Source organism: Battus philenor, unplaced genomic scaffold (assembly GCF_028537555.1).
Source record: "Battus philenor isolate CCGP_79_NKW_IND1 unplaced genomic scaffold, ilBatPhil1.0.hap1 SCAF_9, whole genome shotgun sequence".
NCBI lineage: Eukaryota > Metazoa > Arthropoda > Insecta > Lepidoptera > Papilionidae > Battus > Battus philenor.
This window is the reverse complement of record NW_027181759.1, coordinates 10,283,320-10,310,902: the sequence shown is the minus strand read 5'-3', so window position 1 is coordinate 10,310,902 and position 27,583 is coordinate 10,283,320. Positions and strand designations below refer to the sequence as shown.

General features: G+C 35.8%; 1 protein-coding gene across 1 annotated transcript; it reads left to right on the top strand.

Annotated features, from left to right (window-relative positions):
* The first annotated feature begins 425 nt into the window (after positions 1–425).
* On the top strand, positions 426–4,036 carry LOC137932406 (kunitz-type serine protease inhibitor A-like). Its single transcript, XM_068776016.1, has 5 exons — positions 426–660; positions 1,141–1,219; positions 1,826–1,935; positions 2,657–2,744; positions 3,875–4,036. The coding sequence occupies exons 1-5, from the start codon at positions 441–443 to the stop codon at positions 3,990–3,992; spliced, it is 615 nt and encodes a 204-aa protein (XP_068632117.1). The 5' UTR covers positions 426–440; the 3' UTR covers positions 3,993–4,036.
* The last annotated feature ends 23,547 nt before the right edge of the window (positions 4,037–27,583 follow it).

Sequence of the window (27,583 nt, the reverse complement as noted above, 5' to 3'; positions counted from 1 at the left end):
TAAAATATTATTATTTAAATCTTTGCATTTTTTAATATTGATTCCAAGAATTTTTTGATTTACCCTCGTACAATATAGATTGAAAGAAGGTATAAAAACTTTGAAGCTTTTTGTTGAAAAATGAGCTATATGTTCAGCCCTTCAAAGCTTTTATACCTAGAACCAATCACATTCTATTATAAACTGATAATTTTTTATTAATCACTAGATGTTTCTAAAGACTTCATATTATCAAAATATTTAAAACAATTTATTTAAATACATTGATTAATTCTGGAAAAAAAATTATGAGGTATAATTTTTCGTTAAAAATTGCACTACTAATTTGTTTTAAATTTATATTGTACGCTATCAAATATAAAATATTATATTGCACTATAAAATATTTAATACTGACGGGTTGGGTATCAATATGCAATATGCCGTAAAATGTTCATAAAATGTATATGCGCATGCATTGTGTAGTTGCAATCGTTGTGTTACTCGTGTACTTTTCCGTGAGCTACAAGGCGGATAATAATGTTACATTGTCATCAGCTAGCGTACGTCAAGGTACCATGCCGAAACCTACAAAAAAATACAAAAGTATTAATGTAAAAACAACCGGCAATGAAATCACCACTAACTCCAGATTATCGTATATTTCTGGACGAAAATTTTGTTAGTTCATTCATACATCTTTTTTATCGGAATATCTTTTTATATCTGTGCACATACAACACTCAACCCGTCTAACCTCCTTTAATTTTTTTTTTAATTTTTTAGAATCATTACTGTTTTATATGAATTAATTTAATTATTAATATATTTACGGCTCTATCTCGTACTATATCTAGAGACTGCAATTAATTTATTGTTTTCGGCAGATGAAAACTAAAAAAAAAATCTTTTTCTTTGTACGTGTTTATACTCGTTACTATTATAAGTAAATTAGAGTCGGACAGCACAAAGTCAGCGGTTGAGCGGAATGCTATTGAAGCAATTCGTAAAGATTGTGTAACCTTTCACCGTTTTTATTTAGCGTCTTTTGTTTACCGTGTTACCGACGATTCACATGCTTTTTAAATGTTGGAAGAAAAACACTTAAATTTGATGTTCACAATTATTATCATTATGGATTGTTGTTTCATATTTTTCCAGCATTTGATAACATATGGTCTTGGGATTACTGGTGTCAATTGCAGCCGAAGACAGGAAATTGTACAAAATCTCTTTTAAGGTATTTATGTGCCAGTAACATTGTAGGCAGCGACTTAAAAAGTTACGGTTGCGATAGGAGTATAGCAAAATTTTGTATTTGAAAATATATTTAATTTGAATTATTTTCATCATCGTTTAAAAAAATACATCACCGCTGCTTTTGCAGATAAAAGGAAGCTTGAAAATCAATTTATTTTCAAATGAAATATTTGCAATATGTTAACGTGGCGCACTCTGAAACATAAATTACATTCTTTCAAATATGTTTTGTGTAAATGCAACATTTATGTATTCATTTATTCATATTATTATCTATTTATTATCATTCATTGTAATTAATTGTGTACGTAATGAGAAAATCAACGCTACGAAGGTTCAAAACACGCCCTTATCTAAGAAGAAGCTACAAAAAAGAGTCAATTTTTTGTAATTATTTTTCCAAATATAAGGTATATTAAGATGATGTTGAAAGCTATTAATATCAGTAAAAGATTACTACTTACAGATTACTAGTAAAAAATTACATACATATTTGTAGCATCACTACACTGTGAAATTTTTATTTTTTTTAATAAGTTTTCAGATTGTTTTACTCATGTCTCTTAATATTCTAATATTATTTTAGATATTACTACGACACCCAATTAGATCAGTGCGTTAACTTCACCTACAGTGGGTGCGATGGCAACAGCAATAATTTCGATTCGCAATCGAAATGCGAACAAAATTGTAACGGTTTGTTCTAATTTAATTTTTAAATACTATTAGCGTTGTACGCTGTTTCGTTAATTAAATTAATTTAATAGTCACTTAAACGCTATGAATTGTTTGAGCTGTGATATACAAACAGTTAAGCATACTGACGTAGTAGATACAGGTTTCGATATTTTCTTTTCTTAAACTTTTATTTAAACCATTACTATATTTTATAAAGATAAAAGTGGAATTCCAATTCGCGCATATATGCTCACAACTTCAAAAATAAGTATAATCAGTAAAGCATTTATTTTTGAATAATGTAATAACGATATAATATGTACAAAGGCATACAATTTTCCTTTCATACATAATACTTTATAATCAATGTTGTACACCTACGAATCAATATTATTCTTGTCCAAACGGATCTCTCTAATCTGTCTTATCCCCCCCTTCCCTCTCCCCATGGATACATCCCTAGATGAGTTTTTATACCAAACCGTTAAAAGAATTAACTTTAAAATGTGACAAAAATAACTCTTGTCACAGGCCGCTATCTTGGTAAATTTGTAAAAGTATGCATTCAATTAAGTATTGTTAACTTGACTTTCATATTAGAAACGCAAAGATTCTGGTGCAAGCGAAAAGTAATGATTCATTTCGCCCTTAAAGCAAACTAATTTAAAGAAAAAACAAAGTTTCACGGGTGTTGATGTAAAAATATTTAAAAATATTTTATATAAATATATAATTTTAGGTGCATATTCTATAACAGTAAAAGAAGATAAAGCAAATTACTGCGCTTTACAGCCTGACGTTGGAATTTGTCTAGCACTCGAGACAGTGTAAGTAATTTTATTAGAAACATGTAAAGAACAGTATAAACTTAAAACCCAGAACAAAACTGCGAGCCATAATCCAATATCAGATATATCGAATTATGGAACAACTGCAACAGCCGCATTGCAATATTATCTTGTTTTATTTCGTCAATTTTTAAGTAGTGATACAAACATACTTTCACCGTAGTATACCATGTTTACTAATTTTACAACATCTTTTTCCTTTTTTTTCTTACGGGAATTTTTTTATAGTAACTAAAGGTTTACGTCGAGCTCCTACCAGTGAAAATAATCCTACGGTCCTCTTTAGATGTTTGTTCTCAAAACAAGGGGCACACCTTAGCACACTACCAGAAATTCAAGCGCGCTGGCCATAGACGTCAGCGACTTAGCTTGAGGTTAATGATTAAGCGACTTGGTCCCGAACCATAGTAATATGAGAGCTTAATGTGAAAAACGCATGCCCTAACCAGATTAACTGCAATAGCACTACCTTAGAGAGATAGCGGCGAGTGCCAAACGGAGCTACCGGGATTAGCATATACAGGATTTTAGTGGGGCGAAATTCCACTGTTGTCCCCCCAGAAGGCAAAGTATCTTCCACATCCATCAGATCTGCCCTCTAAATCAAAATGAAAAGTAGAGCTCTCCACTGCAATAAAACATACATAGAATTAACACACGTGCAACTATTAGCCAACCTATCTTTAACTCCCGATTCTGGCGTTAAGCCACTCTTCCAAACATTGCAAGAATTATTAAGAGCACAAAGTGTACAATTTACATTCCTATAGTGGCATTCCTTCTCTTAAAGATAAGGGTTGCACGAGTTATTGGTAGATGGAAGCCTAAATTAAGCCGAAAATTTTCATGAAAGTGATTTCCCCAAAATACATGCATAAAAGATAGTAAGATAACCCCTTCATCATCTTTATAATTTCAGCCGAAGGACGTCCTTTGCTAGACAAAGGACTTCTGACTGCCGTCCCTCTCTCCTTTTATAACACTAACTTCAGGTCATCGAGGAAAAGTGACTATAAACCATAGTCCTTTATCTAAGTTAATCATTAAGTTACTATTATTCAATAGTGATTTTATATTATGTTAAGGATTTTAAATATATCTAAATTAAGGTACTACTATGACATCAACGTTGGCGAATGTAAGGAGTTCCAATACGGTGGTTGCGGAGGCAATGGGAACAGATTCCTTACAAAGAAATCATGTATGCGCGACTGCAACGAATCATAAGCGTGTAAGCGAGTATTATTTAAGTGATAAATAAACAAAACGATTTTAAAAATTTTATTTTATTTAAATAAAGGTATACATAATAGCTTTGGAAATACAAAACCTTGCGCAACACTTTATGCGCGCATGAAGGCGGTTTTTGGACATATTTCCCATAAATCAACATCTAGCCGCAATCAGATAGTACGAGACTTAGCGACTAACCTGGAAATTATTTTTAAAAACTATGTTACGTTATTTTGCGTCGAGCTGAAAAATTAATTATAAATTTTCTGAAATCAGTTTTTACCAGATTTCGACTTGACGTTGATTTATTGAACATGTTTTACAAGACAGTATTTCTTTTTAACCACTCAGCAATACTTATGACCCACAATGTAGCAAAACAATAAACATCATCAATAAGCACCAAGATGTCCATCTGTAAAAAAATACCTACTAGCACTGAATTGTCAGAACTAGGTTTATAGTACGACAACACTTGTACCAAAAGCGGTTATCAAATGGTTAAAATTAAAAAATATGTGTTTTCTGAATATATAATAAAAAATATCGCCATTTGTTGTGTCAAGAGAAATTGTTATAACAGAGCATATAATGCTCAAATATAATAGCTATCTGGAAAATTGGAATAATTAAGACATAGATGAACCACGTTTTTCCATATCAGTAATATTATGCTGAGATAACAAGCGACGGAGCGTACTATTCATACATATATATTAATAAAATTACATTCAAAATAATGCCTAAATATAAATGCCTTCATTTATATAAGTTTTTGAGTTTATATGTAAATCATATAATTTTCAAATAGCACTACTACAGAAATCGTTGTAAGCAGCCTAAATAGAAAGCGGCATGGTGGAGGCCAAGTAAGGAAGAACATGAACGCCGCCACAGGCATTGACAGCTGACTGACGGAAAGTTGAAGCCGACCCCCCATTCCTCTGTTTCACTGCGTGTATATTATGTTTTAGGATACAGAAAACTTAAGTCATGAAGCAAATAAAATTACTATTAACAATGCCGTTAAAATAGAAGAACTAATAACTATTTTTATCGATTTTGCGGAACGTAAGAGCGCCATGATTCTAACCTAAAAAACATTAATAAGTCACGTAAATAAAATAAATCACAACACATTCAAAGCAACGTGTATTGAAGCATGGGTCGTTAGCAGTAATGTGTTTCGGGTATTGAGGATTTCAATATTCCAACACATTCAAGCGTGCGTCCCGCTGTGCTTTGCAAAATCATTTCTAAAAGCAAACAGAAATCACCGGTGCAGCTATGTTATAATAGTTTCATTGATAAGTATGTTTATGTGACAACTTGAGTTACAATACTTTTTCATTTAAAATTCTCCCTCGGGTATACGAAATAAATTTTTCCATGATAAAATAATAATGTAATAATGTAAAATAACACATGAAATGTATATCTCAATAGTCCCAAAACTTTTATCAGTTACGATATCCTGACAGAACATATAACTGATTAGAAAATCCTAAATGCCTGTAAGATATGTAATATTCAATTTAAAAATGAGTCGATTTACCTATTTTTAAAAATACTTAATGTTGTAAGAGAACAAGATATAATACAATGGAATATTAATTAGATGAATTGAATGAAAGATGTACTTAGATTTACATGCAAATTCGGCAACCCGACGATGGGTAGATCAAAATGCTCGTCAACACATGTATACGGCATACTTATTCCTCATTTGTTAGTTGCAGATTATACGTGGTTTTTTAAGACCGCGGCACGGGCCTTTTTACAAATCCAATTTCTCTCTTACTGGGTTATTTTACATGCATCGCTTTCTCGAGCCGTTCTTTCCAGAACCACAAACCTATAATTTCGTGCAACAAGCAACTATTTCCGTACTCTATCTATCCTTTACTGTCCATGTCTCTACAAAGTATCATGGAATCCTAACCTGTATTAGTATGCATAACTCATTCATCATAAGTTTTTAAGGTAAGATTTCTCGACGAAGCGAAAATATAAATTCACGTATGACTCATATTTTATACGTAAATACATATTACAACAAAAAGTTGTCAATTTTTCTAAAATATAGAATAAATTTACTATGAGACCTGTACTTCTTTTTCTAAACATAATCACAACCTAATTAGTAATGCTACTTCTGTTTACATTATACTAGTTTCGAGCACAAAGCCTGTTTGTTCACTGCTTTTGTGGTAACAAAAGCTTCCCTGCCAGTCGATGACGATAGCGTGGCACTCTACTATATAGGTTAAAGAGGGAATACATGATTATTAACATCTCTGACGTTATTTCAGTGGCAAATCCGCCTAATGTACATATCTATTTGTATACATTATAAGTTTTTAGTAAAATTAAAATAATCAATTTATCATTATAATTTCTGCCTCTTGACGTTCATTGCTGGATATTGGCCTCCTAGATAAGTTTCTAATAAACCAAAATGAAGCAATCTTCATCCCGAGTCTTTCGACAATCTTACCACAGTTGTCTTTACCCCTTGTGGGTGGACTTTTGTATTGTGTTGTGGACTGTGGAACTCTGTGTTTGGCACTAATCGTTGTAACATAACTCCTGAAGACGCCTCGTGGAGGGGTTAAACCCGTGTTGAGTGATTTAACGGTGGTAGTTGTGTAATTCGCATTGTTTGCCGCATGCGCATTTATCAACAGACTGGCATGCGGTGCACTTTGTTGCACAACTACGACTGCATGTGCGGAAGTGGCTAAATATTGGTCTTTTCTTACTTAAGGTGGACTTTTTACAAGACTTTTGCCGCTTCATGGCCTCCACTCAAGAAGGTCCCAGCGTCTATTCTTTGCTACCAGCTGCACATTACCATTTTAACTTGCCGATCCGCTAGACTATGTGAGTACTTTCGTTCGGCTATCTCCCTAGCGCCTGATTCAATATCATAGAGAAATTCGGAAAGATTTAACACAGTGTTACAAATTCCTCAATTTTTCTATAGAAGAGAGTAAACTTATTGTACTTTATTGCAATGCATGATTATTGTTAAATTACGTAACATTTTAAAAAAATAAGCAGGATTAAAATCATTTTAATATCAGTTTAAGTACAAGAGCACTGTCAATAATTTAAATCTACTATTAAAAGCGCTTTTCTGCTTAAATAATACTTATCCCAGACGTCATGATGTCTGCTTTTATTTGCGTTAGTTTTAGATCTTCGAATGAAATTACTTAGACAGAAGTCCCGAAGGAAATTAAATCTCGCTATAGCGAAATTACGAGATCTGTGACAAGAAGTAAATCCCGTTGAATAAATTTATCTTATAATAAATCAACTATTTAAACTAACTTATTTAAATATAATAGTCATATTCTTTATCAGTATACTAGTTACAAAACATTCACAGCAGTATATAAGCCTCCCTAATATATTTTCAATAGGACCCGTTGCAAGCAGTCTGGATGCAGCGTCTTCCGACGACCTTAATAAGATTGTGTGTCCACTTTATCGGGAACATACGGTGCGGTTGCCGGTCGGTCTGTTTGCTAAGGGGCCTGTCTATTCCTACTTCAAATTGCGAATCTGCTGGACTATATTCATAGTTATTAATAATTGGATATCAATACTTTGAGGCTTTCCATATCCAGTTCTATTACATCTTGTGCCAGAATACCATTCATTTGTTTATACGTATAGTATATATGCATATATACACAAATAGTTTAAATAGTCGATTCATTTAACCACGTTTTATATTAGTCTTTTATTCGTCGTTTTTATCGATGCTTCTCTTAAGAACAAACCGTCAGAAGACTTCTTTCTTTAAAAAAAAACTTCAGAAGTAACTGTCGATAAAGTCGCTCTAGTTTTTTGTTTCAATAACAAAATTAAACCGTGTCAGTAATCCACTTCGATTAACATATTAATAATGATATATGTATATATATATATATACATATATATATATATATATACATATATATATATATATATATATATATATATATATATATATACATATATATATAAATATATAATTTATTAATAACATTGCAGCAAATTTATCTCTTACTAAAAGAAATTTATTAAGCACGCTCTGACAAAATGCATATTATTCTATTTCAAAGTATGTTATCATTGAAGACATTTGGAAAGTGAAGGTCTAAAAATATTTTTAAAACAAACATCAAAAAGAATTACAAACTCCACTTAGTTTCTTATTACGTCTTTTTTGTAAGCGGCGCATTACTAACTAAAGTAAACGTTAATTTTAAGCAGACGTTTATAGATAGTTGATTGTAATGTTCTAATATAATAGTCTAATCTAATATAATATAATAAAGTTATTTTGACTTTAAAGGCTTTAGAATATTAAACTGTTAATAATTATTATACACAATTTTATTACATTATATATACATACATTATTTTTAAAGTAAAATAAATCGAGGAGAGCAAAATATATTTTTTCTTCCTCAAAAATACTCTCTTAATTAACGGTGGCTGTTGTATCGGCTATTAATGAACGACCCAGCGCTGTGATTAAAGACGATAGAGAAAAATATTAATTAATTTATTTCTTCATTTTACTGAAGTGACAAAGACTCACTAATCACGTTCAAGCCCAGTTCATTAATGTCACGGTTTCGTTTTATTAATTATTATCATTTTAATTACGTTTTAGTGTAATTTAAAACTATAACGATTTAAAAAATCTCGTTGTATTATTTCTAATTTCTAAGCAAAGATAATATTTTAAATGATCGTTTATTTCAATGTCTTAACTCAAATGGAGTATTATGGAATGTAACATCTCAAGGCCATAATAAACAATATAATTAATTCCCATAACATATTCGTGGTCTTATGTACTTAAGGAGAAACAAATGTTGGGGCTGTAGTACATTTGTAACTTGGCGTCGTAACTTAACCACTGACAAATGGCTACACACCTACGCGCTACGACGCTACGACGCTACGAGATTCTCTGCTATGGTACTACGTCACGTCGAATACAATATAAGTCCATTACGTTGTAGAGCTTACACAACAATGCCTACAAAGCCTTTACATTTACAGGCAAAATATTTTCTTTCTAAAAAAACTTTTCAAAAATTAAATGTTTAAAAATAATTAACCCGAAGCTGTCTATACAGGATGATTATTTATAGGTTAAAAAGCTTTAAAAGGGCTAATTGTTTTACTCATTTCAGTCCATAGATCCCCACTTCAATATATATACCTTAATCGCAACGCGTGGCAGGTAGGTTGGTGATCGCAGTATGGTATCTATCAGGTTAACTGAAAACTTATCTACGAGCAGTGGCAGTCCTATATAATAAAATCATAAAGTGTAAATTATATAAGGTTGTTACCCAGGAATCGAACCCGGTATCTTCGATCGTTCGATCTCTATCCTTACTGCTGTGCTACCATTGTCCGTGTATAGTTCATTTGCTATCAATTAAGGTACGGTACACACTATTTAAGAAACAAAGGTTTCAGAAAAAAAAAACAAATAACGTAATGATAACATAGTAAGAGAAAGCGATTTCAAAATTAGAATTATTATATGTTTAATAAATTAATTTTTGTTTACTGTCGGTCCCTGTCGACTTTATACTGCCACAAGTTATTGACCAGTCGTATTTCAATATAAAATATAAATTAATATAGAGAAAGGCCACATACAGAGAGTATGGAAATAGGTGTAAAAGCTTTAAAGAATTTGTTTGATATGAGTTATAGATTCAACATTTTAAAGTTTTTACTACACCTGTATACAATCACCTTTATAATTTGATCTAGTCATAGGTTCTTAAAATATTATAATTATCAGTATATATTGTTTTATTTTTTTAAATTATCGAATTCTTTATTTAAGAAATAACCTAAAATAAAAATGACTCTATAATAATCTATTATTAAAATTAATAATACCCCTTCAATATTCCTAAGGAGAGTAAAATCATTACGTTGTTTTAATTTCCTTTAACCTTTCATCTTAATTCTATTAAATACGTAATATTCCAGTCATAGCTTTTTAACGTCAGTTCGCTTATCATGAATTAAAGAAGTCGCTTCTTGAGACGATCATTAACCAACGGTTCATTTTTAATCACGAAGCCTCTATACAAATTGAATCTATGCAACGGAGCAATTAAATTTGAAAGTAATTCTAGAGGATTACATAAAACTACCAAGACTAGGAGTGAAATTGTCTAAAGGTTCTATTTAATTAATAGAAATGTAAAAACCATTTTGAGCGATTCAAAAAGCAGACCAAAATTCGGCTAACTTTTTAGGTATTGATTTATGTATTAAATTCATTTGAAAGTTATTATATTATACAAGTAATTTCATTTTGAAATCTCTTTTAGAAACTCGAGATTACTCTTTAAGATCGAATAAAGAGTAAGGAGATTGAAGGTGAGATGGATTGACAAGTTAAAGTAGCAATGAGCAGACAATATACTCTGCTGGACAGGTAGTTGCTGCTTTTAATTTCTGGAGTGAAGGCCACGAACAGGGAAGCACGGCATAGGGTGACAAGGCTGGTAAATAACCTAATTAAGGTCGTCGGAATATACTAAAATTGAACCGCTTCTGATCGGCCTTATTGGCAATCTATGTAGGATGCCTGTTTATAGCAGCAGACGTCTTTCGACTAAAATAATGACGACTATGGTGAAGAAATTTATGACTTCAGGCATTCATTTGATACACATTACGTAGAATACCTATCAATTTATGACAAGCAGCATTGCCCTCTGTTAAACGCACGATACTACGGCGCGTGAGTCGGCTGTGCGGAAGCGAGGGACGAGCGCAACGGCCCCGAGCTAGTTGGTGCCGAGCTGGCAAGTGCTCTGACATACTTTGGTGTTATATGGTCGCGCTCATATCCGCTATTTTTGTCTATTAAACTTCTAAAGGGCACTTTAATTTTGCCGTCTATAAAAATAGAATCCTAAAAATTAAATGTAAGGTAAAATCTATTATAGCGCCTTTTCCATTCATTTAAATGTTACCATCTTTACCATGATTCTCTTTAAACAAGTACTTGCCGGAAAAGCAAATGTTTTTCCTTTAAGCTGTATTATTTTTTGATTAATTTATAGTTTAAATTAATAATGTTTGGTTAAATCTTATTTAAATAAAGATGTTGTGATCATTGTCATTAATGTATAGACTAGATTTAAAATTTTCTATAATCTTTTTGTATTTTTTGTGTTTACTTTGTTGACGTGTCTTAAAAATGTAACAAACACAATTTAAATTTCCAAAAAGCACTTTCGCACATTACTTTAGCACACAGCTTGAGCTCTCCTTCCATGCGCATTCATAAATATTCGATGACGTTATGAGCTATTTACAGATACGAGGAAGGCTCCGGATCTGGAATCGACGGACTAAAATACCACATATGGAAGCATACGAAGAAATATATTAAAGTTCATGTACACATGTACACCCCATATTTCCGCGAATCTAAAACTTATCGTTATTTTTTTAATACTGTAAGTACCCAGTATTAAAAAAATAACGATAAGTTTTAGATTTAGGCATAATTTCCATAAGAAATAAATAGTTTTTTTTTTAATATTTTACTTAATGATAGTGACGGCCCTATATTCATTAATGGAAGAAATTAAAAAAGATTTAATGCATTGCTCACTAATACTACAATATTACAAAAATATTACTTATTTGTAGACAAAGGTTGTCAATAATATTTTTAACTTTTTTAAACTAACATGTATTTTTTCAACTTTGAACAGCTTAAAAATATAGAGCACTGGACGCGGCTTTTAACACGAAGTTTTGCATACGCAAATGCAATGAATATTTAATGAATGAATTAAAGTTGTTCGTCCACGCAATACAAATTGCTTCGGCCATTGTTCATATTGCGATGAGACCGCAGCGAACAAATTTATTTTTATTAATAACTATTCCTCGCTTTAACAATATTTTGTGGAGCCTACCTAAAAAGTAATATCTAGAATTCAACTTTAAAAAAATAACTTCCCTTTGAGAGTTAGTCATATTAAATAAACAGTTTTTACTCGAAAAATAAAAGCAATATACATGACAAAAAAAATTGTATTTTTTGAAAAAACATTCTTATGAAGAATGACCGCAATAAAAGTAAATTTGAGTATGTTATTGAAATGTTTTTTTTTAATATCGTATTAATAATGTAAAAATTAATACAAGAACCCCATTTTTAACACTTTTAATTCAGGTTTTTGAACATTTTTTTTTAATTTAATCGATCTTTTTGCAACTTTTAAGGAATTTGTACGTTTGCTGAAATTTATTTAAAGTCGCTACATAATTTTTCGTAATATTTCTAATATTGTCACTATAGGATAGATAAAACAAATTGAAAGGTTTGAAAGGTAATTTTCTCCGTTAAGAAATACGTACATCTTTGGGAGTTCACTAATTAACGTAACATCGCGCCTTCTCGCCGTCTGACTGATGTTTTCACGAACACGAACAGCGCAAGGAGCTCTATAAAAATCCGTCCGAGATTATTCAATTTAAGTAAAAGCATGCAACAGACAGAAAAAATGCATTACGTATAGAGCAAACTTTCGCGACGCTATGCAAATTTATTCAATGTAGTTTTACGATGATTTTCTGAGGGATCGTCAAACTAATATTGAATGCTGAAGCAACTATGAAAGTGACGCTGTAGGTAATCTCGGAACTATCGTAATAAAAACTGACGAGGCTAGGGAACCTCTAGGTAATAATTCTATTACAGCACAGTGTCAATAATTAAATTATATTAAATACAGTACATTACACAGATTAATATGTAAGTTTAGGAACATTCATCTGCTGTTAATAATATTTTTTCAGTGAGACAAATAATTTAATAAATATATCGAGCAGACAAAAGACAATGTTATAAGACTGTTTTACATTTAAAACTGTGATTTTATTATCGTATTCCACAAAGACTATCTCTTTTGTGATAATTACATGTATTAAAATACATACTTCACTACATGAGTATAAAGGAAGGTATGAAGGCTAAAAGAAAACAACATTAAAATGTTAAATTATATATATTAAGTGGTATTAAACATTTTAATTTACGATTGATTTTGTATTTGCCTCATTGGGCCTCATTTCTTCGAAATATGTAAATAAATTTTATCAATATTTCCTTCTCTTAGTACGTCAAGATAGCTTTTTCATGCATATTTTCTTCGCTGCTGAAAAAGAAAATAACTAACTATTCAACATATAACTATTATTCAAATACAAAATTTCTACTTCACAACAATTATAATAATAATTAATTAGATAAATAATAATAATTAAATACCTAAAACTTTAAAGTTACTAGAACTTCAAAATAATTAATTTGTGAACAAATGTACTTTTAGCAACGAGAGACAACGATTCGTAATTCATCATTACGTGTGATTAGTCGTAGTAATACAAAAATCGTTTGCCGGCACGAATTTTGCTACAGCATCGTCATACTCATAATTTTCAGACTTAAAACTGTCTCATATCTTTAAAGGTTGCTAATTTGGTGTATGACAATTTAGATTGTTTATAATATATTAAATTTGACATCTAGTTAATTACCTATACACATCTTTTGTCCTTTAACTGCAAAGTACAATGTTTAAAACATAACTGTGAATAAAAATTTTAAAACGTTATCTGTTTATTAAGACGATCCATAGTCTTCATACTTGGGTATCCGAAGTTTATCGGATGTTGTATAAATGTTACCAAGTATAAGATATACTTCCAATCTATGTATTACAAAGTTCTTACTATTAGTAAAAACAATAAAAGGAATCAGTTAAAAGATACTGATTCCTTTTATTGTTTTTTTTTTAAATGTACCGAAAAATACGATATTTCTGTTGAGATTAAGAATAAATTCCCCAGATGCCCAGCAAATATTTCAAAGAAAATATTTATCAGCGTCGTGATTAATTGCCGTGACAATTTATTACTTGCTGTTAGTGAGAAGACATTTCATTTATAAACCTAAATTCAGAAGTAAGCTTAAATAAAACATCACATCCTCAAGAAAAATATATTTAGTTTAAAATATTTTATAGTTATAGGAATAAAAGCTTTATTTCACTCCTTGAGTATATAACACATTTGCTGTCAATTATTGTATTACAACTATCTGAAAATTAATAATTTAGAAAATGATAAATAATGTAGTGATACTATAATAAGAGAAATCGTTTTCAAAATTCTGATTAGTACATATTAAAATTAATTAGTGTTTACTGTCTTTACCGTCTAGACTAGACACCTAGACTTTTTACCGCCAGAAGTTATTTATTTATTATTGGCCTATATTTTGGACTGCATTTGTTTTAATTGACGTTATGCCGATAGCCGATTCAAGCTTTGTGCAGCTTATTCAAAATTGAGCTCATGAAAACTGCGGTATGTGAGATAAAAATATTTCAGAGTGATCACTATACAGCAGAGATAGCCCAGCGGTGAAGTCTAAGACATGCGGTTGTAGGCCACGGGTTTTATTCCAGAAATACAATATTATATAATTCAGACTTTGTACATTAACTCTATAGGATTGACACTGCTTACAAACATGTTTCCCGAGGGGCAGCTGCGTTCTCTGCTCAAGATAATAACATACTGCAATCGCCAGCCCGCCTGGCAAGCGTGGTGACTATGATATCACGCATAGATATCTTTGGGGAGGACTATGCCTTGTAGTGGGCTTCTATGGGCGGAAATGGCGATCATAATCTTGTTTTATAAATCTATTATTATCAGCCAGATCAGCTAATCAACTCTACAAATTAAAAAAATATAGCCGGTAAGTTGTTAGTAAGATTCTAATATGAACAATACTCTTAAAAAATATAACTTATTAAAATAAGCTGTTATGTAATATATCTATGAAAATTATATACAGGAATATAATTTTCAGATTCAAAATAGACGTTTTCAAAACCTTTAGCTGAGAAATGAGCCATAAATTGTCCTTTAAAATGTTACTTATTTCCAATCATCGTGTTTATGTGGAAAAAAGGCGTATTTGACCTAATAAGAATATAATTGTATTTTAATTTATCTTCTCATTAGCAACACACTATTTTGGCAATCATGTTACGGGTTTTTAATAAATCCGTTAACCGTTGATAAAGCAATGTTCTTGCATACTCCTCCACTCATTAACCTTCGCATAACGACTAAAATGTTTAAAAAAAAATAATTTTATTCTATTAATTTAAGCGTATATCTTTACTATAAATTCGTTTCTTTAACGCATGAAGACAGTTGTTTTGAATTTTAATTTCTCTTTGGTATACTAATCGTAAAGGATTTTAAAGATTAGCCATTTGTTCATGCAAATATTGCAAAATCATTCACTACAAACAATCTAACCGCAAAGCTAACAAAGGCCCCTGTAATTTTCATGGACAAACAATATCAATTAATTAAATTAATACTTAATACCGTTGCAACACTAAAATGGCCCGCGCTAGCAGGAATAATGAAAAACAGAATTCACTTAACCCAAATCATTATTTGATATTTAATCAACATTATTTTTTATATAAATAACGTGTTATGTCAAAATTATTTTATATAAAAGCGTAGTGTTTATTAAAATATCAAAGAAATGAAAGTAGCAAAATGATTACCAACGATTTCATCGTCCTAAAAATTTTCCGTCATATTTTCTTTTCATCAAAATGTAAATGAATGACTTGTTCGTTAGCGTCACGGATTAATGAAGTGGAAATAAATTTATAAGACATTGACAAACGCTCATAAATAATATTAAATATTGAAGAAAAATATTTACTTGTATCTGTTTATATGTATTACTCAGCGATGTTCATTACGTGGATTGTTACACTTTGGTGTGGTGAGAAACATACTTTTTTATCTTTTAAAATCGAATACATCTCGACTTCACAAGTTCTTTTAGTAGTAGTATAATGACTTTTCTTTGACTAGTTTGATGCTGTATTTGCTGTTTTTGGTAATAAATGTACTAAGATAAGGACCAATGTTTAGCCACTTCAGAGTGACTCAGTGTTTTTTTTTTTTTTTTTTAATGACCCCCGCTATTGGGGGCCTCTCGTTCCCCTATCTTAGGTGGGACAGGGACTTATTTTTCAATTTTTTTTTTTTTCACAGTTATTTTTATTTTCATACTCTTCTGTCGTTCATCACATACTCTTTCGGTCTTGTCTGTCTTTCGTGCTACATTTCTACTTTCTTTCCCGTTCGCTCTGTTCGTCTGACATTCTTCCCTTTTTTTCTTTTGACATTCAATTTGTAATTTTGATTAACATTTTCTTATCATTGTAACTTATACTATAATTATCACATATTTGTTCTCTTAGCCTTTTATTTTGTTTTATCTTTTTTATAAATTGTTTGTTTTGTTTCTTTCAATCGCTTTTTTGGCGATTTCTCTGCATAGGGATATAAATGTCGTTTTGTTTTCGCCACCAATCAGGGAGGGTATTGTCTCCTCCCTGATTTGAACCCCAGACCGGCACTCGAAGCCGAACCGGAGTCCCCCGAATGCGGGACACCGGGCCACAAGGTGGATCACGGTCTGGTCCACGCCCGGTTCACAGAAGCATGAGGGGTCCTCCTTGAGCTTAAACCTATGAAGGTACTCAGAGAACCCCCCGTGCCCCGTGAAGAGCTGGGCCGAGACCGCGTCCACCTCGATGCTGCGGAGCACGCGGTAGGCTGAGACGGCGTCCGGGAAAAACATCCTCGTTACCGAAGCCGTCGTTCCTTCCACATACCTCCTGTTCCATTCGTCGAGCGACTCCAGTCTCAGTTGCCGCTTGACGAATGAAACAGGGCATCTCTCGTACTCTGGTCGTCTTTTACTCTTCAGGGCCGCTTCCTTGGCCAGCTGGTCCGCCCTCTCGTTCCCCTCCATCCCCGCGTGCGCTTTCACCCAATACAACCTTACATCCTTCCCTTTTTCTCTCGCTTTCATTACATTCTCCTTCACTCTTAACGCTAAGGGATGGAGGGTGTCCGATCTTGCGACAGTTTCGAGAGCGGACCGCGAGTCGCTCAGTACGGCGCAGACTTGCGCCGACTCGCCGGCCGCGTACCCTGTTGCCTCAGCTAGAGCCAGCAGCTCTGCCTGGTATACGGTGCAGAAGTTGCCCAACTTGAGTTTCTTTGTGTATGACTCTACGGCGCCCCGCTTGACGCAGAACGCCGCACCCACCTTATCCTTTATGCGGCTGCCGTCGGTATAAATTACCAGATCGGCAGCCGCGGTGGCAAGTCGGACTTCCTCCGCACTTTCCCCCAGACAGGAGAACTCCACACCAACTTGACCAGACGGGTGTGGTAGTCTCAGGTAGCTGACCGGTACCTCCAGGTCTCGGTCCTTTACCACCTGCCGGGAATGACCCTTTCTTATTTCAAATAAGCGGGCTGCTTCTTGGACCCGAAGGTCCAGGGAAAGCAACCCGGCAAGTATAAGGGCCGAGTGCAGGGACGCGGTCCTGTGGGTCCTCGCGATCTTCTGCGCGAAGCCCCGCTGGACCGCGCCCAACTGCCTGCGGACCAGCAGCTTCCTAGCCGCCGGCGCCCATGCACTCGCTGCATACAAAATCGTCGGCTCCAGCACCGCCAGATACATCGTTCTGATCACCTCCGAGTTCAGACCCCAAGATACCTTCGCAGCCCTGCACAGCTGACGATAGAGGCCCTGTGCCTTCTTGCTCACGTTCTTCACGTGACTGTTGAACGTGAGCCTATCGTCAACTGTGAGGCCTAGTATCCGGACCTCCCCAGTCCGGCCAAGCGGCTCACCTCCCATGCTCAGTAATGGGTAGTCGAACTTTAGCTTGTTGATTAGCACCATCACCTTGGTTTTGTGTGGTGCGAACCTCAGCTTGTTCCTGACCCCCCACTCATGAACATGGGCGAGAACGGCGTTGGCCCGACTCGAGATGTCCTGGGCCTTCTGCCCCGAGAAGACCAGCACGACGTCATCTGCGAACGCCTGGCAGTGTGTCCCGGTCTTTGCCACCTCCTCCAGGAGAGGGTTGATGAGGAGGGTCCAGAAGGTTGGGCCGCCTACGGATCCCTGCACGCACCCCTTGGTGGTCTCTCTGGCCCACTCTGCCCCCGCGTACCGTACGGACACCTTGCGATCGCTAAAATAGCTGTCAACAAGACGCCGCAGATTCGCGGGGCAGCGAGTCTCTGCCAGTCTGCACCGTATAGCAGGCCACCAGGCGTTATCGAAGGCTCCCTCTATGTCCAATGATACCAGCACCGCGATCTCCTTCTCCTTCAGCCGGGTTCGCAGATGCTGGATCAGGTCATACAGGGAGTCTTCGGTACACCTCTGCGGCATGAAGCCGTATTGGTGGCTACTGATATACGGTGCAGTGTACCACCGGATCCTACGGACCATCATTTTCTCAAGGACCTTGCCGAGAATCGGCAAGAGTCCGATGGGCCTGTAGGATTTCGGGTGCGTGTAGTCCTCCTTGTCCGGCTTCCGCAACGCTACGACCACTGCCTCCTTCCATCTCGTGGGGAAGTGGGAAAGCGCGAGACACCGGTTGGAGAGCGCGAGGTACAGAACGGGGTCCACGGCGACGGCCGCACGGCAGATGTCCGCGGTGAGTCCGTCAGAGCCAGGTGCCTTCTTGGCGTTGAAGGTCGATACGGACCATCGGAGCTCCTCCATCGTAAACGGGGGGTCGCATGTTCCATCATGGTCCCTCGAATTGACTTCATCGGCCTTAGCTCTTACAGTTCTGTGGTCCGCATTGTCCTTCCCGGGGTCGTCCTCCGGGAAGAAAACCTCCGCCAGCAGCCTGGCTGATCCCGCTGCGTCCAGCACTTTACCTGACTGGACGAGGGGGACGTCCTCTCGCCTCACCTCCGTGCGACGCATCACACGGTGGATCCCGTCCCACATGGTCTCGCGATCCTGCCTCTCGCAGAAACGCTTTCAGCTATGGGTCTGAGCGCGCCCCGCCTCGAGGCGGTATGCCTCCTTCGCGTCGCAGTACTCGCGCCAGACCAGCTCCTTACGAGCCGGCCTCGCGGCCCTGATCCTTCTCTTCTTCCTCAAGACATCCGCCTTGAGGAGAGAGAGCTGTTCGGACCACCAGGGCAATTCCGTCCTCTTCCGCTTGGAGACCTTCGGCAGGACCAACTCGCAAGCGTCCCTCACGGTTTCCACATACCGACCGACCGTGCTGTCCAACGCCCCCTTTTCGGTGATCTGATTCACCTCGGTAGGCGTCAGACAGCGATCCGATAGCAGCCGAGCGACAGTTCGATGGAACTCGCCCCAGTCTGCCCTACGGGTAGTGTACTGCCGTGTGGTCCGCTTGACGTCCGTGCCTTGGGACCTCTCAAACTTCAGATTGAACACAATTGCCCTGTGGTCCGACGAGGATATGTCGTCCACGAGGCTCCAGCCCACCGCTCGGTCGAGCAGGGTGGTCGAGCAAGCAGTAATGTCGACGCGACTGGAGTAATGCTTACCGCCCCGATACGTATCAAACGTCGGCTCAGACCCCTGGTTCAACACGTGCACTCCCAGTTGGTCGAGGGCGGCTGCGACCTCCTCCCCCCTTCGGTCCGTGGACCGGCTACCCCACCAGGTGTTATGCGCATTGACGTCGCCACCCAGTACCACGTTGGCAGTCCCCAAGCCCTCCACGGCCGAGCCGATCCGGTCCAGGTATGGTCCGACGGGCGTATTAGGCTCCAGGTAGACGGACACCACCCCTATCTCCCAAGCCCCAGTCCTCAGCCTGGCCACAGCAACGTTGCCAGACGTGAGTTGGGGACATTGAGTGATATCGATGGTGTCGTCGAATAGCACAATGGCCGCCTTGACAACCTCCCCGTTGCCTCGCGCGACACATTGTACCACCCTTGTCCCTGGGTAGTGCCTCATCTCGCCAATAGCGCCGATATACGGCTCTTGGACCAATGCGAACGCCCAGCCTCTCTTCGGCGCTTCGCATATCAGCTCGGCAGTAGCGAGCTTGGACCTTTGCAGGTTTAGCTGCGCCACGCGGTACTGGTGGTGCCCTGCGCGGAGAGTGCGGTGAGTCACCTGGGTGCCCTTAGCAATACGCTACGGACGCCCGTGCAATGGTGTCCCACTTTCTCCGCACAGGACAGTCTTCGTCGAATGCGCCGTGGTCCCACCGGTCTGCCTTAGCTAGTCGGCAGTTCCGGCAGGCGGGAGGTTTCCCGGCTTGCCGATCCGGACACTCGGCGCGTAGGTGCCGGCCACCACAATGGCTGCACCGGTCTTCGCTCTCTGTGCAATGCCGTTTGGTGTGGCCGTAACCTAGGCACCGAGTGCACTGGACTAGCGGGGAGTGATCATGCACCCGCACTCGCTGGAGGTCCACGTGCATGTAGCCCGCAGCCGTCAGCCGTCCCCAGAGAGCAGGCGACACGCGCATGACCACATGGACCGTCTGCACGTTTCGCGCCCTCCTCCTGAACCTCACCTCTGCCCTCTGATCCTCCTCAGAGACGTCGACCAGCAGGTGTTTGTTTTGGGTCTTAATGGCCTTTATTATTTCTTCGTTAGTATTGTAGGCCATTACGTCTCTAGTGACTCAGTGTTTGGCTCTAGTCGGTGTATCATAACTCCTGAAGATGCCCCGTTGAGGGTTGAAACACGTGTTGAGTGTCGATTTAACGGTGGCAGTTGTGTAATTCGCATTGTTTGCCGCATACGCATTTATCAGCGGGCAGGCGGGCGGTGCACTTTGTTGCATGACTACCACTGCATGTGTGGAAGTGGCTAAATATTGGTCCTTTTCTTACTTATGATGGACTTCCGCAAGGTAACGCCTGATTCCATTAAATGAATGTACTAGTCTGATCATATATACGTATGTATTACTAACAATCAAATAAAGAGGAAGTTTTGATAATAATTATACCAAAACTTTTTACCCTAATATGTACGTCAACGCAGAGTGTTCATTATTAATGTAATAAATAACGGATAAGTACGTTTAGCCGTCGAAATTTATATTATATATCATCCCCTAAAAAGAAAAAACCCTTATGCCGCCTCCTTTACAAGATAATTTTAAACACGCAAAAGTAGAGTTATTTCATAACACCCCCCATTTGGATTTGAACTCTCTACCGATCAAACAAAAAGCTTTTCTTTTTGAAGCTTTAATGAAGAAATAAAAGATTATTGTTACTATATTATTGTTACTTATATTCTCTCATTATTGTTACTGGTACAAAAAATATAAAACATAAGAGAATAATTAGAAGCTTATTATATATGTAATAGTTTAAAAGCAAGTAGTTAATCTGGAAAATTTGCCAAAGTAAAAGCATTCGTACAAAATGTGGCATATTATATTATAACTTATTACGCCAACAAGTGTAAGTTGGGTCCCTTAATTAGCAACGTAGTTCCGTTTATAGATGAACGGTTAAAGAAGATCTCGCCCGAGATAATTAACGGGGAAAATAAAAATATATTTCCTTTATTATACGACCGAAATGAATTTGCCCGGTACTCCAACAATCTACAGACATTTTCGTTAATTAATTTGTCATCTGTTTTATGAATTTCTGATAAAGTTGAGAGTAAAACAAATTAATTAAATTTAAAAATATATGCTATTCAATTGTTCATTTTAATATAAATATTCCTGGCATAGAATATATAAATTTAAATTTATTAATATAATTATAATACTTACAAAACTGTAACGATCCTTTAACAAAAGACTAAATTTGGCTTTGTTTCTTTGTTAGTAAGTAAAAATTGTAAGTAAATCCAAATAAAATTATTTTGAAGGATCACTTTCAAAATAAATATTTTTATAATTGTTGTTAAAGTATTACTTTAACATTTTGATTGTAACCTAATGTAGTTTATACTTACAAATCTAAATTCAAAACATCGTCATGATTTCAAGCTATATACCCAAACCAAATATGATATTACGTATAAATTCGATTTTATATCAATATGATTAGCTACTTTTTCACAGATAAAAAAATACTAATCTGGCAAACTACTTAAATTAATTAAGCTGCTGAAATTATTTTGTATTAAGTAGAGTAATTTTAACCATTTCAGTACGAGCGTCGAGTATAGTCGACGGCCACAGGTGAAAGCGCACAACCAGTTCTTACCTGCCGCGAGACTGTGCACGTCTTGCTCTTTAACACACTTGTGTTGGGACTGTTTGACATTACAAGTTGATACAGATACGTTCACCTAATGTTACTTTTATAAACTTTAACTGCAGAGATAAATTATAATTTTTTGGATGACCACTAAAGTCAAAGCTCGGCCGTGCCTATGGTTTTGTGGCCAATGAACAACATCATAGTTATCCCGATCGCAATTTTTCAAGATTTCAATGTATGATTTCAATGAATAGACTGTAACGAAAATCATTTTTAACAAATTTTAAGTAATAAAAAAAAATAATTAATCAGAAATAGCTTTACGTAAAAATTCTGCTATTTTCGTAATTTAAATATTTTTATTTCCGAAATTACAGCGATGCACGTAATTATTTGAAATATATATATATATATATGCAGCGATAATGGAATTTTCGAGGTTAGAACAAAAGTAACATTGACAAGACAAACATTTTTTTATATACAAGAACGAAACTCTTAAACAATTTTATTCCTATTATACATATTTAAATCGAAAAATATATCCTCGGAAATACATCTCCATTAAAAACTCTCATCAGACTATAATTAATAGCGGTTTGTCTGCGAGATATCTTCAGCTATTTTATTTCGCTGCAATTAATCTTAGCGTGGTACGATTAATCAGAAGGATTTAATCCGCGTGACGCAGATTACAGCAGCAAGGAATACTGACCATTATTCGCCGGATTGGTATAACCTATTTGCTAAAATTATATGACCAAAATATTTTACAATAATTGTAACACTTTCAATATCAATAATATAGTTTTAAAAAATAAGTTCTGACAAAGCAAGAGATTTTTTTCATTTTTTTATCTCAGACCTCGTCGTGTTTTTTTTAAGATTAAAAGATGGAGGGATGATTTCCTTGGAGAATTCTCAGTATAATCAGTGGCACAAGAATAAAACACCAAAAAATGTAAGCATTAAATGACGTAACTCCTCATTTCTTGCCAGACCAGTTTAAGTCGAACAAAAATAAATATGAAGTAATATGATAAACGTTACTCAATATCTTGATATTCTTGAAGAATTAATTTCTTTATTAAATAAATAGGAAGGGAGTAGTAGGGTAAAATAAACAAAATTTTAATGCCAAGTTTTATTTATCATTTCAGTAATTAGAAGTCCACTTCCTCTGCATAGACCTCTGTCTTAGATTCCCAATAGTACCAGTAAGAAGCGGCCTGCATCCAGCATTTTGCTACAATATTAACAAGGTCCTCCCGCAGCGAAGGACGCTCGTGATCTCCGCTCCAAAAAGTTATATAAAACTGATTAAATTTGAGCAGTAATTTGTCATTGAAAAAATATTACAGAATTTGTATTAACTGATCACTTTAAAGACAACTGTAAAATCACTTACACTTATGCTTTTACATTCCTTTGTTGAATGCGTTCATTTAACTCATTCAGCTTGAAACCGAAGTGGCAAGTCGCAATGCTGAGACAGGAATTCCATTAGGGAAGAACATAGTGTTGACGATAAAACGCACCAGTTTATTCTACATTTTATGTGAACAATTCAAATACAAAGCGACAGCTTGCTTCGCTACGTCCATTATCCGTCGACATTCTTTCAATACTAAAAGCCGTAAGGAATTTATCATATTCAAAGTTCCTACCTAAACCGTTAGTTCAAGTTATAGAATTTAGTTTTGACATATATCAGTTTTACAAGCGTTTATAGATTTCACGGATTGAAGGTGCAAGTCGGTGATGATCCTAAAATTCATTTATATTATAATACTTGATAGAAGAGCTTGGACTTTTTCCCCTATGGAATGATCATGATCAAATGCTTTCCAGAGTAAATCTTTGCTTGCTTTATCACTCAGTACTTGTATATCAATTTGATTCAAATCTCTGTGAGTCCAACGCCACCATTACTACTTAGTTAGTATTGAGGCTGAGAGAAGAGGAAATCTCCAGAAACACTTCTAGCTCTCTCTATCAACGCTCTGATTTCTAACAAGATGTACATTTAGTTAAAGAATAATTATGCATTCATGTCTGTTACCATTCAACAATCACTTATCCCACTCAGGCCATTGCGTTCTATAATGCGAACGGAATGGTCGATCAAAGCGACGAATTAACACAATTTATCCACGTTCATGACGTTGATGTGCTTCTGGTGCAAGAAAGATTTCTTACACTATCCAAGAGAGATCCCAAAATTTTTAATTATAACCTTGTAAGAATTGATAATGTCGGGGTGACGGTACCTTGTTCTATTACAAGAGATCCTGGAACTGTGTGCCTACCGACAGGCCAAATTAACCCACCTAAAGGCTTCAGTCTTTCGGCTTGTCATGACAGACCATGTCCCAACCGCCATAGCGCTCTCTTGTACCTTTCATGCGGGGCCGACGCTCGCAGTATCCGTTTGAACTTTGAAGCACTATTTTTTATCGTAGGGTCGACTATTTTAGCTGCAGGCTTCAACAGAAAGCACACCAGATGGAACGCCATACACTATCAACGTTCGAGGGTGAGTACTAGATGCTCTCTCAGACTAATTAAACTTTGAGGTCATCGGACCTATAGACCCTACACGCTATTTTACCCTCGAAGGGCCTTCACCAAAATACTTATCATAGCGATCGTCAAGGACATAACTCTCTCAATTAATGATGTTTCGGTAATTCACGCAAATTACACGCACAGTCATTCACACAAATCGTGCAAAATTAAAATATCTCTTAAGAGATTGTTTAGGCAGTGGCGTCACTTACAGTCAACGATTGTTTGTGAAGTAGCAGTCAAAATAATGCCGCGAAGGTTATTTCAACTATAGAATGATCAAATCGAAACCATTCCAAAAAAGAAATGAGGCACGAATACGTGAATAATATATTATCAATGATTTGTGGTATTTAAAATCAGTGTTAGTAAGTAAAGAAAGGTCCAAAATAAATTATTGTTTTGCGGTAGAATATTCTCTATCTTAACCGAAATGAAATACTGTTTTGTGAAGTAATGCGGTTTACAATGAACTATGCTGTACAGAATGCTTTTATTGGAAAATATTATAAAGGGCTTCAATAGTTGCACGGTGAATAAAATAACATATTGTAGCTAGGTTTGTTTACGCAGCGTCCTGTTGCCAAGGCATTACTCGAAGCGCGGTCCGTTATAGCATCATCCTTGTAAGCTCTTCTTGTTCTCACTTAGCTAGTGTACCCTCAGTCGTGGCTCGCAGGTTAACAATTGTGCGATTGTGTGTAACTTCTAGCGTTGCAGCCGCAACTGCAGTGTCCTTTATTTAGTGATTTAAAGAAATAAATGAGAAAGTAAACATGAAGAAATGGGCTACCTGTCAACTAGATAAAACAATTCATTGTACTAAGTTCCATTTCCTTGCGCCCGAGACAAAATTTAAATGAAAACTTTTTGGTTTACATAAAACACACACTTTATGGATATAACAAATTGCTAGTGAGCTGCTATGACAGTTTTTGTTAGTATTTTTTGGGCGTAAATTATCTGTATATCATAGATATTCAAAAGATTTTACTTAATTTACATCAAACGTCTTCATAGTAAAAGGTCTTTGATATTTTTTTTCCAATCTACGACTAACAATGCCTTAAAACTGAATAGTTAAAATATTATAAATAGTCAGTTTATGTCCATTCTCAAAACAACTAAAAAATAAACTACTGAATGCTCAATTAGTAACGAAAATTCTGTAAAACGTCTGCGTCGACGTAGACCGCTGTAATGTATTTGTATGAACACATCAACAAATCAAAAATATTAGTAAAGAACTATAAGATACATATTTAAAAAAAAGTTTCATGGACTTTATAAAAAAAATAGTCGATGAAACATTTTTCATACGGTAAAAGCGAAATAACATTGAAATGTTGGAAATTTTCATAATAAAAACCTTCTTTTTGCCTTTCGAGTTTTTCTAAAATGCGAGAGCGAATATTTTTTATTACGAAAGTAGTAATATGAACGAATAAAGGTGAAATTGAAATGTTCCATTAGAATCCCCCATGAACGTAAAGTCATAAAATGTTGCACGTATTTCAAAGTAGCTTTAAACAGTATTACGTATTCACAGTGGTCGTGAATGGAGTATTCAAATTTTACATCCGAGCTCGGACCGATAAAGGTCCTTCCAGTTGAAACAATGGACTTTTGATAGTAATGGCATTGATGAATGAAAAACGCGCTTTTAGCAGAATGTAAAACAATGGTGGAAAGTTTACCAGTGCGGTATTTCACGTTCAACAAAAAGAAACGGCCAGACAGCTTTCTTTTTTATCTTGAAACATTACTTGTTACACTATTAAAGTTTTCTATAATAAGTCTTTAAAAATATCACTAGTTAGAATATATTTATAAATTGTATAAGATAAGGTACGAAAAATTACTATGGTGTTACCGAAACCGCTATACAGCGTCGAAGGTATGCACGCGGTGTGACTGTATTCTTCTCTGATACTCTTCTGATCTAAATATACAATAACATTATGGCTTGTTTTTTAAGTGAAAAATTTTATGGTAAAAAGTCAATTCATTATCCATAACTCAGGTAAAAAAATTAATAGCACTGATGGTTTTAAATGAATATCTTTTATTTATATATTTTAAATATTCTCTTTTACTTATTCTATTTCAAATAAAAATTGCAACAGCTATTTAGGTTGATTAAAAATAGGTGTAAAACCTTTGGAGTGATTCTACAGCAAAAATATATGTAAAAAGGTTTAAAGGTTTTACACAGATTTCTAATCGCAAGATAATCATAAGTCTTATACAGAGTGAGCATTCTGAACTAGGTATTTTTATCAGAATACGACAGGCCAACAACTTCTGGCAGTAAAATCTGCAGACAGATATCCAATAAATTTAATATGCAGTAATGAAAATTTTGTGATAGAATTTTTTTAGTAAAAAGCTTTTTTACTTCCTTTTTAATTAATTATCATTTCGTTGTTTATTTCTGAAACCATCGATGTTTTGGTAGTGCCCCATACATTTTTGACATCTCAAGTTGATTAGAATATTCTTTAGATTATTCTTATCGATTATTCTTTTCGCCGAGTAGAGGTCGGCTAGTTTTAGGAAATTCCACCCATAAGAGGACGAGGGGCGTTAAAATTAAAATCTAGATCGTTTATCATTCATCCGTTTCTGCCGCAGGGGCATAGGCCTCCCCCATTTCTAATAGACGCGGTTGAAAGACGTCTGAATTTTGACAACCTTAGTTTACCCAATTTGTTCTTGGACCTCCTACGCAGCGCTTGCAGGTCCGTGGGACTCCACTCCGCCAAAAGATCCTGGCGGCTAAGTACAGCCTATATTGAATTATATCGAAGACAAGCGGATGTTAAATATTAATAGGAAAATCAATC